General features: G+C 38.7%; 1 protein-coding gene across 1 annotated transcript in view; it reads right to left on the bottom strand.

The window, feature by feature from the left end:
* Positions 1–534: 534 nt before the first annotated feature.
* CWC27 (CWC27 spliceosome associated cyclophilin) overlaps positions 535–16173 on the bottom strand; it is a 233780-nt gene continuing 218141 nt past the window's right edge. Inside the window, exon 14 of the mRNA XM_082651635.1 lies at positions 535–3081. Within this exon, the coding sequence (XP_082507761.1) occupies positions 2919–3081 (163 nt within the window). The 3' untranslated portion in view covers positions 535–2918. The remainder of the gene's footprint in view (positions 3082–16173) is intronic.

The raw sequence follows: 16173 nt of genomic DNA, 5'->3' as shown, positions 1-16173 counted from the left end.
CGTCAGATCCTATCAAGAGACTTGGTAGTGACAGTTTGATAAGGACACCATAGCTTATTGAACTTGTTCTAAAAACAACAGCAGCAAACCACTCATCTCCTCACACTTTTTGATGACCTTTTTCTATGGTGTCCCCATTTTTAGATGCAGCAGATGCATTACTGACTGCGTGGCCACAGAGCATACAGAGAGCTGAGGGCATGTGGTAATGTGTGTTTTGATACTATACCATTAAAAATTCTAGAGCAATCTGCATTTCTTCAATTACCTATTGAGAAAGGAGAGGTCTAGAGTTAATTTTAACTTTCACCTCGCTGACAGCTTCAACCAAAGTGAAAAAAATGGCTTGTCAGAAAATGAGAAAAAACAATTGCCAGGAGTTGCTTTTCTTTCTGTTCTCCACAATGCCCAGCATCACCATAGATAACAAAGGAGATGGCTACTGGACTTCACTGTTTCAGGATAACATCCCTAGGGCAAGTACATAGAGAAAAATAAATCCAAATAAATATAAAATTAGAATGAACTATACAGGCTAATTGTCTTACGTTTTCTCTTTTTTTGGTCTTTGAACTCATTTTATTTCATTTTTGCAATTCACATGGCCCAAAAACGTTCCTGTGACATTTCCAAAGATTTTACTATAAGCACATTTAATACTATATATGACAGATAATTTAACCATGTTCTTAAGCTTTTAAAAAATTGTTATTGCTATTATTCAGTTAAATTCAAAATGAGTTTTATTATCATGGTGAAATTCTGGTAAGATTCTAATCTCTGTAGAATTTCAGATCTTTCTGCTCCTTGCAATTTAAAGCAGGATGAGGCGCATTCAGTCAACCTGTTTTAATTTTTTCAGTTATCTTCTAAACCTGTGAATACTAGTCTTCTGGCTGTGCCCTAGAGGCCTGTGGTCCCCTCTATTTTAGGGATAAAACCACACTGTTTTAGGTGGACACAGTCTTGGAGGAATGGTAGAGAAACCTACGGGGTACTTCAATACAAATAGATCCAGTGGTAATACTTTTCATAATAAACAACGGAGACTTTGTGAGTTTAGAAAACAACAACATTTTGCTTTGTGAACATCTGTAATACAATTGATATTACAGCGGTGAGGGGAAGATAGGGCACATTTCCAAACACTGGCTTATTTGTGGTGGCTTAGCATCTGTTCCCCAGAACACCTTTATCATATCCCTCTTTTTCTCTTTGGAACGTTCTCCTACTTCTGAAGCCAAAAAGAAAGGGGGTGTCCTTCTGTCTTCTCACCTCAGGTTCTAGATCATAAAGAACAAATTATGAAATATTTCAGGCATACCAAAATGTAAAGAGAATAATGAGGCTTGACTACCCAACATCTATCTTAAGAAATAAAACATTACAAACACAAATGAAGCCCCCTGTGTATTCCTTCTGCCTCCTCAGAGGTAACCACTAGTTTTTATGTTTTTATACTTTTGCTACATGTATACATCTGTAAACAATATATAATGGTGAGTTGTGTGTTTTAAATTTTTATATAGGAGGTTGCCTATTCCTCACATTATTTTTAAGATAAACTAGTACACACAACTCTGGTTTATTAATCTTCGCCGCTTACGAAGTATTCCATAGCATGGATGTATAATAACTTATTTATCCACTCTTTGGTTGATGCTTCAATGTATATTTAGTACAGGTCCCCTTGAGCAATGTGTGAGAATTTCCTTAGCAACAGACCTAGGATTAGAAATTTTGGATCACTGGATATGAACATTTTTAACTTCACTAGATATTGTCAGTCTCCAAAGATTGGATCACCAGCAGTGAAGGCAGCGGTCTGTTTAACAAGCCTTCTATGATCAAAGTTTCAGATGCATTAGTCTGGATGGGGATAATGGTGGTGGGTAGTATGGCAGGAATTTGAATTTCTAACGTGGCTGTAAGTGATGCTGCTGCTGCTCTAGTGTAGCGTCTGGGGCTACGTTGTGAGAGCAAGCGCTCTAAAGAAAGCCTATTGGATTCCACTTCAAAAGAGAGAGCTGATGAGACACTACCTGAAAAGACGTGGCTGGTGAGGTTTTAGTAGGTAACTGGAAGTTAACCTGTGGTATAATCTTGGCATTCAGATTCTAGAAAACACTGACTAAATAGTACAGATAATATATAGTAAATAACCAGCATGACTGATTGTCATAAAAGGCTAAATTCTTAATAAGTTCTATTGCCAGGATGGGACCTCTGCATGTGCTCCTGCCGTTGCTGTGCTGAGAAGGGCAGAGGAGTGAGCCGGTAGCCTGGGGTCAAGCCAGGGTGTGCAATAAGCTTGGCTGACATTACTTAGTGTGTTATTGTCTTGACTGCATTGGCCTAGACGCAGGCGTGAACATTCACTTAGGGGTTTCTTAAGATTTAAGGCTATTGAGTCTTACTGATTTGGCTATTTTTAGATATTTATATGCAAAACAAAACCATCAATCTTTTTATTACATAATTTAAAAATCATATTTCAAAGTTAGTGCTGTGGTAACAGAATGCCAAAGAGGTTTCCCTTAAATATTCTTTCTGTAAAGATGTCTTATAAAAAATCTTGAAAACGGAGCCGTCACATATTTTAGGGTAAAAAGATACAAACAGATTTGTACATTCTGCAAATGGTTAACATGTAAACTAGAAGGAAAGTGATTTTATTTCAGATTTAGCAATATAAAAGCTCAATTAGGGGAAAAAAAACATGTACCAGTAACCAAAAGCATTTGCTTACATCATTCCACAATTTACATAACAAGATAATTGTTTTTCAAAACCAGACGACAAGTTCAAAAATGCTTCTTTTCACACCCTTAAGTGATGCTGTTGGGAACAATGGCTGTTTTAAGGCCATTTATTGCAGGCACATTTCCAGCTAGTTCTGGTTTATCATCACTCTCATTTTATCTTCTTTCTTTTTTCTCTCTCATCAGCTTTTTGCTTTCTTCCCTTCTTCTTTTGTTCACTGGATTCCGAGGATCATAGATTTCAAACGTGTCTGAATCTTGCATGCTTGCATCTTTCACTTTTCTGCTTTTATCCTCAAACTGAAGTACATGCGACATCCTAAAGTGGGAGAGAGATGGTTCACTGATTTTTGCATGAGAACTGAAAGTAGAAATTCTACACTACACTTGTCTTGGCATGATGAACCAAAAGGGTACAAAACACCAAGATGGGTTTATTGTTTACTGGTGCTTATACCACATGGATGCCAGCTTCTCAGAAAACACTTAAATTTGAAAAACATGTCTGGAGTTTGTTTTGTTGGTTTGTATTTCTAGTAGTGAGTCTCTTTGCTTCAGACTTCACTCAAGGTTCCTTTCCTGATGGGAGGTTAAAAGAGTTCTACCCAGAAGTCTTCCTTCAACTAAACTCAGAGAACATTCTTCCAGCTTCCTTTAAAGAGCACACTCAGCCAGGTTGCAGAGCAAAACTCCCGACATTAAACCGGCCCTATCTGGTTTTGTTTTGTTTTCAGCAGTTAAATGGGTCAAGTAGGGAATGTGTTCAGAAAATTCCTGTTCAAATGGTGTTATGAATCCCTTTTCTGGGGAATTGCTGAGTTTAAAAAATTTTTTGTACAAAAAGAAACTGAGCTTTTGGCACGGCTCCATGGACTAACCTCCTCCTCCTACTGTTGATTACAGCAAATCTAACCACCCTGCTTTCCTACTTTATCAAATGCTTACTGGTCTTAAGGTCTCAACATGTGCTTGAATCCTAAGTGGTTGTAAGCTGGCTATGCTTAGCAGCAGAGAAATATGTAAGTGATTAGCTCTGCCTCCCATTAGGAGGTGCTGGGAATAAATAGGGAGGTCCCAAAACCAGATTCTAGGGCAGGTGAATGAATTTGGAAAGAGGAAAGATCAGTTTTTATATATAAACAGAACTACTAAGGCTTTCCCCACTAAATATTTAAGCAGTTTTAAAAATAGGCGCACTCAACACTTTATCACAGCAGATGGGGATAAACCGCCTGAAGGGTTAACACTCCCCACATGTCAGTTGTAACTTGCAGATGAAACCCACATATTACAGTGATTTCTGTTTCCCTATATGAGCAGGGATTGGGCAATAGATACTAGCAGAGATTCCCCTACCCTTTCTTCCTGCAGTACCACAAATGCGGAGGGAAGTTTACTTTTGTTAAAAATTCCCATGGATATACTTAGATTTTGAAGAATCCTAAAACGATTTTGTGAGGGAAATGAAATGTTACAATATTAATGATACTACAATTGCAAAGAGTTCGGTAGGGTTGACTGTTCACCAGGTTGACAAGTTTTATCTTACCACCTCTTCCTTCCCAGAAAAGCTCATTAGAATGCAATGAGTATGAGTGACATTATTATGTGGATGAACTAGAGTCTACTCTTATTTACTGAGGTAAAGCACATTTGCATTTCTATACTTTATTATTAATAATATATTATTTGCATCAGATTTCATAACATGCAATATCACACATGAGAACTGCTGACTTTTTATATTTCCATGGACTTAACCTTGGAAACAACCTCATTTAGAAAGTGCAGCATAGGATTATTGCTTATTTAGATGGAGTACTCAGAGTCTGATTTTCTTGTGCTTTCAATTTTCTACACTGTTTGAGTATTAGCGTCTGAGAATAAAACAAGCCCCAACTCCTAGCAAAAGGATAATTATTCTCCAGCCATGGTAGCAAGTGACCACTATAACCAGACTGAATCAATCAAACAGGATTTAATAATTAATGGTGACTTGCCTAGGCCAAAATGATCAGTGGTAACTCACTTCAGTAAATACACCTCTGAAAGCCAAATAATCAGTGACAGCCTCATGCTTTTGAAAGTTGGCCAATCAGTGGCAGACCCAGGCCAGAGACATGCTTCTGAAAGCCAGCCAATCACCAGCAGTCTCTCCTGAATAATGGTGCTTCTGAGGCTGATATTAACCCCTAAACAATCCCTGACCCCAAAACTCTACGTAAGGTTTGCAACCTGCTTTGCTCAGAGAGACTGTGTCTAAAAGCAAGCTCTTTCTTATTAAAGTAATAAATTGAACTTTTTTTTTTTTTCAGGTATGGAGAGGTGGTCTTTTTCTTTGATACTCCTTACAATCTATGCAGCATTCCCTAGAGTGAGCTCTTCAGAAATTGTAAGTGTATTACCACTGATGAGGACTAAGTTTAGAAGTGTGGCGGGACTGTCCTGTTAAAGGTCCTTATCACACGTCATGGGGAGCCCAGACTCCTACACTGTATTTCGGTAAGTGTGCAGCGGCTTTCCAAATGATTTGTGCTGATGCCTAACCCCAAACCAGAAAATAGCTGGAATCTTATTCCCTTCAAAACAATTTTATTCAATACTCCTATGCTGATATAAAAATACAAAACCCACTATATTAGTTAACTTATTAATACTTTTCCATATACACATTCTTCTATTTTAAAAATTATCCCTTTCTCTGCCCCAAAAGACAGATGGGTCTTTTGTTATAATCATTTCTAGTAGGGACTGTCCATGTTTCAAAAATGACTTTACCAGAATTTGTCAAATAAAACCATAAAAAGGCAACTTCCTCCTTTCTACGCCATGAGGGGATCTTACAACTACTAGATCTAGTTGGCTTTGGTATAAGAAATGAAATCTAGACATGGGAACAACAGCACAAAGTCCACAAAAAGAAACAGATTTTCCTACAAATCTGAAAGAACAGAAAGCTGTAAAGTAGCTGTCTTTTTCAACTGTTTGTTTCATACACCACTGCACTAAACAAGTCCAACATTTTGATTAATAACAAACCTAAACCCAGAGGAAAGAAGGGGCTATCAGCTTACAAATTACTTCAGCTTTAATATCATAATGCTTAGCATGGCTGGTTACTCAGCATAATATTTAATCTTTAATTGAAACAAAAACATAATCAAAATGCTTCACCCATTTATCTTTCAACATGCTTCGGTCACTTCATTTTAAAAAGCAAAACAAAACAGTTATTATGATTTTCAGCATAATAAACTCCTGACCTGTGTGACTCCATAAATCACAGACTGCATGAATTGAAAGCATGCCCACATTTTACAGCCTCCTGTGAGAATACACATGCAGACTTATTATACAGACTTAATTCAAGTACATAAGGTCTGGTAGTTTACAATCTTGTATGTACCAATAACTCAATACTATCCACTCTGTGACTGGTCATAGAATTGGCCCAACAAGAGCAGTGAAGCTTTTGGAATCACACACTGATCATTTACATATGAACATTTTAGAACTTGTTCATTTGAAGGCAAAGACAAAAGTTTAGTTCTGATTAATAACAATTTTTCATAAGATCAGATTCTCAAGTAAGGACATTGACTTTAGTGGTTATAGAAATATGGAGGCTTACCATCTTCATAGAGGCTGTGTATGACCAGGGCACTCAAGATGGCGGTTCTCTTGCTCTCTATACATCCCCTGCTCAACCAGTCCCTACTTCACCTACTCACATGACTGATCTTCCCTCTTAATCACAGAGCCTTAACGCTAACTGCCTACGTGTTTGCCCCGTCCCAGGTGGTTATCGTTCTAATGCTTAGATCAGAACCACTCCACCAAGCTAGGTTATCAAAGGGAAACATCTGCCCCACTGACGATTGTTAACCTGAGGGGCTGAGAGGGACATGCTCCTCTGCTGGTTTCCCTGGTAACTGATGAGCCAACCTGACATCAATTCCCCCTATAAATGGTAACCTCCTTCTCCCCTGCAGTAGCTAAGATTGCTGCTGCATCCTGCCTGCCGTCTGCCTTATAGGTGGGGTGTCGCTCCAGGACATTTTGCTTCTGACTTGTAAGATTCCCTATCCAGTACACCTTGGATGTCTCTTTCGCTGTTTCCAGGCTCTTTCTTTGGTCTCACGGTTGGGCAACTACAAGGCTTGCAGACCTGAGGGGTACAGCCCCAAAACAAGTAAGTTTATTCTTTTTCTTTTCTTGTATGAGACTGTGTGGAATTATAAACAAAAGTAAACAAGAGAGTCTTCGAAAAGGACCTGGACCTTGACTAATTTGACATCCATTTTTAAAAACTCTCATTCAATTGTAAGGTAGATTAAGATATGACAGCAGTTAATATTAATTGGGAAAGCAACAGAGGTATAATGCTCAGACATACAGTAAGTGAAATATAGAATTCCAATATTAATAAGTCATTTCAGACTGAAATGCATTTAAATTATTTATGCTTGTGTAATATAAACAGCTATCTTTTTCATCAGAAATTCTATAAGACACTCCCCTTTCCAAGTCTCCCTAATATAGAAACTTACCACTCTACCCTTAGATTGCTGTAGGTGTCTTAACTATTTTGTGTCTGTACTATTTCTCCTTCCTCTAACCTCCGAAGGTTCTAAAATAATCTTTCTTATATATCTCCTTTTAGCATCCCTTTGACCAGAAACTATTGGCTATTGTAATCCACTGAAATAGCTGAGCCCGACCCTTAAAACCCTCAAATGACTGGATCTTCCTATCTCACCAACTTAATTTTGTTTCTTTCATCAACCCTCACCATTTTGTAATTGCCTGTTCACTTAGTTGTGAACATCAGTTATTTGAGACAGTTTGAGTCTTGTTCACAGTTGAGTTCTCAGTCCTCAGAATGGTGATTGGTGCTGGGAATCAAAGCCTTTAAACCCTCCGTATTGGCCAGGACCTCTGGCTAGAACTAGCTGGTTTGCTAACCTAACAGTTAACCTTCTTTTGTGGGCAGGGACTGTCTTTTATTTCTATGATAAACTTTTATTTATTTATTTATTTTGCGGTACGCGGGCCTCTCACTGTTGTGGCCTCTCCCGTTGCGGAGCACAGGCTCCGGACGCGCAGGCTCAGCGGCCACGGCTCACGGGCCTAGCCGCTCCGCGGCATGTGGGATCTTCCCAGACTGGGGCATGAACCCGTGTCCCCTGCATCGGCAGGCGGACGCTCAACCACTGCGCCACCAGGGAAGCCCCCTATGATAAACTTAAAATGTCTAACAGGTTCTGCAGAAAGTCTGGAGCTCTTCACAGGTCTACCTTTTCACGACCTCTCATAGCTCAGCACACACTGATTGCTGCTTTTCCACTGCTCTCAGATCAGTGATGGCTAGTTTTTATTCCCTGTAGACTGTGGTGGGAGCATGCCTTATGTTCTTTCCCATTTCCTGTGGTACCTAATGTAGAACTAGATAGGATTTCTTTTAAGGCAATATTTCTCAAAGTCTAATCCCAGAGCCCAGCAACAAACGCAGGCTGCACATTACAATCACTTGGGTAGTTTTTAAAACTATCAACACCGGGCCTCCACCTCTAGAGGTACTGATTTAATTGTCTCAGGATGGGGCTCTAGCATCAGTAATCTAAAGTTTTTTTTCCTGCTGATCTAAAAATACAGCCAAAGTTAGGACCACAGCATTAAAGTTTAAGAGTCTTTAGGCTTTCAGCTTGAGTTCATTAGCCATTTGTTCTGGCCCCTTCAGAGATGAAGGACAGCTGGTTCCTAATGACAAACTACTCACATACTTCAAGAAGCTTAAGTGGCTTCTGAGCCTATTTTAACTGAGTAATCTCAAGTGTATTATCCATTTCTTAAATATAGTCTGAGTAAAAGGCAAGGAGCTACACTGAATTATTCATTCAACAAATATTGGAGCCTTTTTATGTGTGAGACCCAGTGTCAGACAACAGGGAAATAAAACCAAGTAGGACCCAGGCCCTGCTCTCCTAAAGTGAACAATCTGTTAGGGGAGATGAACACACAGGCACCAGAACAAATGTACATTTTTAAACTGCCTGCAAAATGTGAGGGCACAATAAGAAGAGCATCCTCTGACACAGCAGTCTATGAAGAGCCTTCACATGTCTGGTACTGTCTTCACAATAACTATGTGGGGTAGGTGGGAAGTATGTTATTCACCTCCATTTCACAGGCAACCTGAGAGATTCATGATCAAGAAACTTGTAGCTGGTAAGTAGTTGACCAGGTACTTGACTGCATGTCTTCAGAGGTAACAAACTTTCATCTTGTGAAGATGTATTTAACATCAGGAATAAATCAAAAGTTAATTCAGTGCTAAGTCTAGTGAATAGGATAAAAAAAATCAGATCGGGCAGTGCTTATTTTGGAATACAGCATTTTGAAAAGGCAACTATAAAGAGACAAGAATGATAATCTGTGTGGCTCCCAGGCTGGCCTATAATGCAATTAGAAGTTCCAAAAATGTCTTGAGCCATGTGGGAGGCTCTTTGGGAAAAGACACCTCTCTACTAGGTGAACACTTGCTTTAAAAAAAAGGCAATTTGGGGCTTCCCTGGTGGCACAGTGGTTGAGAGTCCGCCTGCTGATGCAGGGGACACAGGTTCGTGCCCCGATCCGGGAAGATCCCACATGCCGCGAAGTGGCTGGGCCCGTAAGCCAGGGCCGCTGAGCCTGCGCATCCGGAGCCTGTGCTCCGCAACGGGAGAGGCCACAACAGTGAGAGGCCCGCGTACTGCAAAAAGAAACAAACAAAACAAAAAGGCAATGAATTTTCACTGTAAATTTTTATCCCGTTATTGCCTTTAATCATTGCTCTCTGGAATTAGTCCCAATTTCTCCCTATACATCCTAAAATGAGGATGCTAGGTAGGGACACACCGTTCAGCTGGAGGTCCAAGAGGAGCAGAGCCAAAGAGCCTGACACTCTAAGGGTGGATGTCTGGCAGTCTCTTCGCAGGCATCAAATTACTAAGGACTGCCTTTATGATTGATGATGATATCCAGGTATTTTCTGTTACATACATATTTTTCAAAAATTCAGATTTAGCCATGAAAACTGTCCTGTTTTGAATCCTTCAGTGGTTCCCTATTGTCTAAACAATGAAACCCAAATTTCTTACATAGCCTCTATGACTTGGCTTTTGTTCCTCTCTCTAAGCTCCTATGTCATCTTCACATCGTATGCTCTAGACATCCTGAATTACTTGCAGTTTCCTGTATAGAACGTGCTCTCTCTTGCCTCCTTGCTGCCTCTGTATGGTGATATACTTCTCTCCCTGCTTCAGTTGAGGTGTCATCCCCTCCGGAAACCAGTCCCTGAATCCTCTCCTGGCCTGTCCTGCTCTTTTTCCAGGAGGGTTAAGGTCCTCTTCTGTACATGTCTTAGTTTAGCCTCCCTCACTAGACTGCAGATGGCTCTGTTTTATTGGCCTTTGTAACACCAGTCACCAAGCCTTGATAAGAAGAATGCCCTCAATAAATGCTGAATGAACACGTTTCTGGGTAGCCAGTAACCTCTACAAACCTGGTTTTGTTCACCTTTCTCCTTGAGTATCAATAGATAATTCCAAATTATTTAGCAATTTCAGTTGACCCTTGAACAACATGGATTTGAAATGGGCAGGTCCACTTACACGTGGAGTTTTTCAGCAGTAAACACTATAACACTATATGATCTGTGGTTGGTTGATTGTGCAGATGTGGAACTGTTTCTATGGAGGAACCAGGTACATGGAGGGCCAACTATAAATTATAAGCGGATTTTCAACTGCACGAAGTGTGGGTGCCTTAAACCTCCACGTTGTTCAGGTGTCAACTGGATGTTTATAAGCCTTTCAGATAATTAACTCTTCTTTCAGACTCTACAATACTAGAGAAAAGGCTAATAGTCTAAGACCTAAAATAACATATTTCCACCACCATTAAGTTTACGCTATAAAACTCCAACAGATCTTTCTCAAATGAGCCAGTTAAACTGCCTAATGATTGGTATTTGTCTTCTGTACTCAGCCTTAGAGGTATAAGGTAGGGGAAAAAAATACATAAATTGTCCTCAGACAGCCTTCCTCTACTTGGGTTGAAAGGCCCTGCCTTTCTTTGTGAAACTTTGTCACCTACATAATTTGTCTTTAGTATAGTGTGTTGACAGCTTCTCATTTCTCTGTTTGGTTAGAATTCTTAAGAAACCCAACTAAATAATCCCTGATTATTACTTAAGTTATCGTTCTTAAGGGACTTTGGATAGAAACTTAAATGATCTAGTTTATAAGTTTTCTTTTTTTTTTTTCCTTTTGGTGGGAGAGGGCTTGAAAGGAGACTTGTATTTGAAAAGCAAAAACAGGCTTTTTTTAAAAGAAATTTCAGTGAGACAAAATAATTTTTAAGTTTAACCCACATCTGATCCTTTGAAAAAACCACACCCTGCTCTGTATCAGAGATGGGCCACAGCATACTTCTGTCCATGTCACTTCTCTGGAATGCCCTACGACCTCCTTCACACTGGTTTATGTCCCCTGAGCTTCCAAGGCCCAATTTAACTGCCATTTCCAACTAAAAATCTGACTGCCTTGGGCCTCAGGACCTACTTCTGCCTTTGAATTTCTCTAACACCTTTTATGGAAGCTTTTGCGGATTGAAGTCAGAAGACCTGGGTTTGAGTTAAAATGCAGTCATTCGGTGTTTCTGTAGGAAAGTCACATTGCTCTTCAGGTCTCTGTTTCCTTATCTGTGAAGAGGGTATGGTAATAAGCACCATATTTACATAGTTAGAACGAGGTTCAAACATCATGCCTCCAATTGTGGTCCAAACACTTACCATTTTAACTTATTTTGTATTTTGTGTGTATGGGTGTTAATATAAAGTGATCTTGTATATATTTATCATTTTTATACTATTCTATTAAACTTCATACCCTTTTTCAAAGTGTTTTCACGTACATTATCATACAAAACTTATTTGATCTCACTTAACTGTAGGTTTATATGTGTATTTATAATATGTCCTGTCTACACTACGCCATAAGCCATTGAAAGGGCAGAAGCTATTTATAGATTGAAAGAATTACAGAAATCTTATTTTTACAACTTTCATAGCATGATTAACATACATTCACTGTCTTTGTATGTTTTTTCTTTGTGCAAAGTAAAGCAATCCTTAGAGGCAAAAAGAAAAAACAAAATTACCTGTAACTCCATAGCTTATCAATAACTACTGTAAACATACAGGCACATCACTTCCTACACTTTGTTCTATGCATGTCTAAATATGTATATACACTTATAGTAAGTCCCCTACATATGAACCTTCAAGTTGTAAACTTTCAAAGATGCGAATGTGCATTCGCCTGTCCAATCATGTAAGTTAGTTCACGTGTGTGGCGTACAATATCACGTGTGTGCATCCTCTACAAGTGGTTGTGCTCTTGTGTACTTTACTGTACAGTACTGTACAGAGTATAGTAGTACGGTATCTTTATTTCAAGCCCAGGATGTCTGGAAGCAAGCATAAAAGCAGCTGTGATGTAGCTTGTACTGCTAAGAAGCACCAAGCAATAACGATGGAAACAAAAGTGAAAATAATTGAGAAAGTGGAGAGAGGCAAAAAGATGGAAGACGTCGCTCGTTCTTATAATGAGGAGCTTACTAAAGAAGACCTGATGGAATTGGAGGCCCAGAGAGAGGACTAAGAGAGATAAGAGGAAGAAGAAGTAACTGAAGAACCGAAGACATTCATGACAGGAAATGGCAAGGGGATTTTCTTTATTTGAGGAGGCACTGTTAGTTTTTTGAGGCACAGGACCCGAACGTAGAACAGTACACAAAGGTTGCAGCAGCCGTTCAAAATGCAATCCAGTGCTACCATGTCATCTATGATGAGGAAAAACACAACTACTACCCAGACATCACTGGATCATTTTTTCAAGAGGGTAGATAGAATTGAATCCAGCAAGGAACCAGACCCTGTGCCATCAACGTCAGGCCTGAGTGAGATTGCACCTTGCCCTCATCTCCTATTGCTGACAATCCTTCAGCTCTACCATCTCCCACCTTCTCTCCCTCTTCCAGTCAGTAACTCTTCTTGCCTCTTCACTTGATGCCAGCCCCTGTATGCCAGCTGTTGTACTGTACTACTGTACTTTTCAAGGTACTGTACTGCAAGATTAAAAATGTTGTCTTTATTTTTTGTGTTTTTTATGTATTATCTGTGCAAAAAGTATTATAAACCTATTATAGTACAGTACTATATAGCCGATTGTATTAGTTGGGTACCTAGGCTAACTTTGTATTCATTGCCTAATATTTGGTCCTACAGATAATTTAAAATCCACCTTATATTAGGATTCTTAGTCTTGTTCAAATTTCTACCTTTACAAACATTACTGCAAATAATATCTATGTGAAAAATATTTGGATTTTCTTATTTGTAGTAAATGTTTCGGGGGGGGGGCTGGTTCAACATTCTTTCTTTCAGTAGATTGGTCTTTTCCTTTCAGAAATGACCCTTCCCTACTGTCAGCCCATGTGGTTGGGACTCCCTTGTCCTTGTCTGAGGAAGGGAACACATGGGATAGGCCTGTGCAGACTAACCAGTGATTAGATCAGGGAATGGGCATTTGAATCCGGCAAGGTCAAACAGAACTGGCTCAGGACTTTTTCTGGAACTATGGGGTTGGCCATAATGGAAACATAAGCCCAGAGCTTCTGGAGGCCACCTCCTGGGTGGGAAGCCTGCCTATGGAATGAGAGGAAAATGGAGCCAGATGACAGAGATTCCTGACATTGGCTGAACTCTGACACAGCTATGCCCTAGCTCCAGTTCTTAAGCTTCCCATGCTGATAAACCCCCATTTTTAGTTGAAGATATTTCTGTCATTTGGAATTATCTTTACTAACGCTTAGGATAAATTCCTATAAGTAGAATTCTTAGGTCAAAGATTTGTACACTTGTAAGGCACTTGATATATATGATCTAACTTCCCTTCAAAAAGGATATACCAATTCATTCATCAACAGAGTGCCTTATTTTGTTTTGATTAATAAACTGATTTTTGTTTTCATTCCCCATCCCCCCCATAATGTTTTTGGCTATTTGTATTTCTTTTGCAACATGTATATTTGTGTCCTTTGCCCATTAAAAAAAAAAAGGGCATACTCATCTTCTCTTTATGGATTTGTGAGAATATATTAAGAATATAAATCCTTATTTATCACATAAACTACAAGTAGACTTTGTAGTTTGTCATTTGTTTTTTGAGTTTCACCTCCTATCTTCCTTCTATCTATCCCTCCTTTTCCCTTCCTTCTTTGCTTCCATACAGAACTTTACAGTTTTTTATACAGTGCAAGTGAGTAGTGTCTTCCTTTAAGTCTGTCTTTAGAGTCATACTTAAGAAGTCTTTCCTCACATTAAGACCATGTAAATATCCACCTATATTTTCTTCTAGCACTTTTACAGTTCTTTTTTCACTTGTTAATCAATTTAGAATTTTCTTTTAGTATTTGGGTAAGATAAAATTGTAATTTCTTTTCCCCAAATAGTTACTTAGTTGTCCCAATTTCATTTCTTGAATAATCTACCCTGTACTGTTTCCCACTGCTTCAATTAACATAGTTTTGGCATCTTACTGAGAAAGATCATTACCTTCTTACTCTTCTTACTCATTTCTCAAAATTTATTTTACTTTTATTTTTAGAAGAGGTTTACATTTACAGAAACGCTGACCAGATAGTACTGTTCCCTTATACCCCTAAACCAATTTTCCCTATTACTATCTTACATTAATATGGTACATTTCTTACACTTAATGAACTAACACTGATATCTTATTAAGTAAAGTTTATTTAGATTTCCCTAGTATTGTGGACTAAATTACATTCCCCCCAAATTCATATGTTGAAGCCCTAACTCCCAATATGACTGTATATGGAGATAGGGCCTTTAAAGGAGGTAATTAAAATTAAATAAGGTCATATGGGTAGGGCCTTAATCCAAGAGAACTGATGTCCTTAAAAGTAGAGGAAGAGACACTAGGAGCACATACACACACAGAAAGGGCCATGTGAGGAAACGGTAAGAAGGCAGCTGTTTTGTTGATTTCAACAGAAATCAACCCTGCTGGCATTTAGAGCTTGGACTTCCAGAACTGTGAGAAAATATATTTGTTGTTTAAGCCACCCAGTCTGTGGTATTTTGTTATGGCAGCCCTAGGAAACTAATATGCTTAACTTTTACCTGACATCCTGTTTTCTGTTCTAGGATCCCATTCAGGATACCACATTAGATTTAGTTGTGATGTCTCCTTAAGTGATTCTTGGCTGTGGCAATTTCTTAGAATTTCCTTGTTTTTGATCACTTTGACAGTATTTTTAAAAACTGAATTATAGTTGATTTACAATGTTGTATTACTTTCAGGTGTATAGCAAAGTGATTCAGTTATACATATACTCATCTATTCTTTTTCAGATGTTTTTTCCCATATAGGTTATTACAAAATATTGAGTATAGTTCCCTGTGCTATACAGTAGGTCCTTGTTGGTTACATATTTTATATATAGTATATATATGTTAATCCCAAACTCCTAATTTATCCCCCCCACCTTTTCCCCTTTGGTAACCATAAGTTTGTGTTCTATGTCTGTGGGTCTATTTCTGTTTTGTAAATAAGTTCATTTGTATCATTGGCAAAAGAATTCCACATATAAGTGATATGATATGGTATGTCTCGTTTGCTGTCTGGCTTACTTCACTTAGTATGATAATCTCCAGGTCCCTTCATGTTGCTGCAAATGGCGTTATTTCATTCTTTTTTATGGCTGAGTAATAGTCCATTGTGTATATATACCACATCTTCTTCTTTATCCATTCTTCTGTCAATGGACATTTAGGTTGCTTCCATGTCTTTGCTATTGTAAATAGTGCTGCAGTGAACATTGGGGTGCATGCATCTTTTCGAATTACAGTTTTCTCTGGATCTGTGCCTAGGAGTGAGATTGCAGGATCATATGTAGCTCTATTTTTAGTTTTTTAAGGAACCTCCATACTGTTCTCCATACTGGCTGTACCGATTTACATTCCCACCAACAGTGTAGGAGGGTTCCTTTTTCTCCACATCCTTTCCAGCATTTGTTATTTTAATGATGGCCATTCTAACTAGTGTGAGGTGGTACCTCACTGTAGTTCTGATTTGCATTTCTGTAATAATTAGTGATGTTGAGCATCTTTTCATGTGCCTTTTGGCCACCTGTATATCTTGTTTGGCGAAATGTCTATTTAGATCTTTTCTCTATTTTGTGATTGGGTTGTTTGACATTAGATATATGAGCTGTTTATATATTTCGGAAATTAAGCCCTTGTGGGTCACATCGTTTGCAAATATTTTCTCCCATTCCATAG

The sequence above is a fragment of the Grampus griseus genome (genome assembly GCF_964374135.1).
Source record: "Grampus griseus genome assembly, chromosome: 3".
Lineage (NCBI taxonomy): Eukaryota > Metazoa > Chordata > Mammalia > Artiodactyla > Delphinidae > Grampus > Grampus griseus.
Note: the sequence above shows the minus strand (reverse complement) of the source record. Positions and strands in the feature narration are given on the sequence as shown.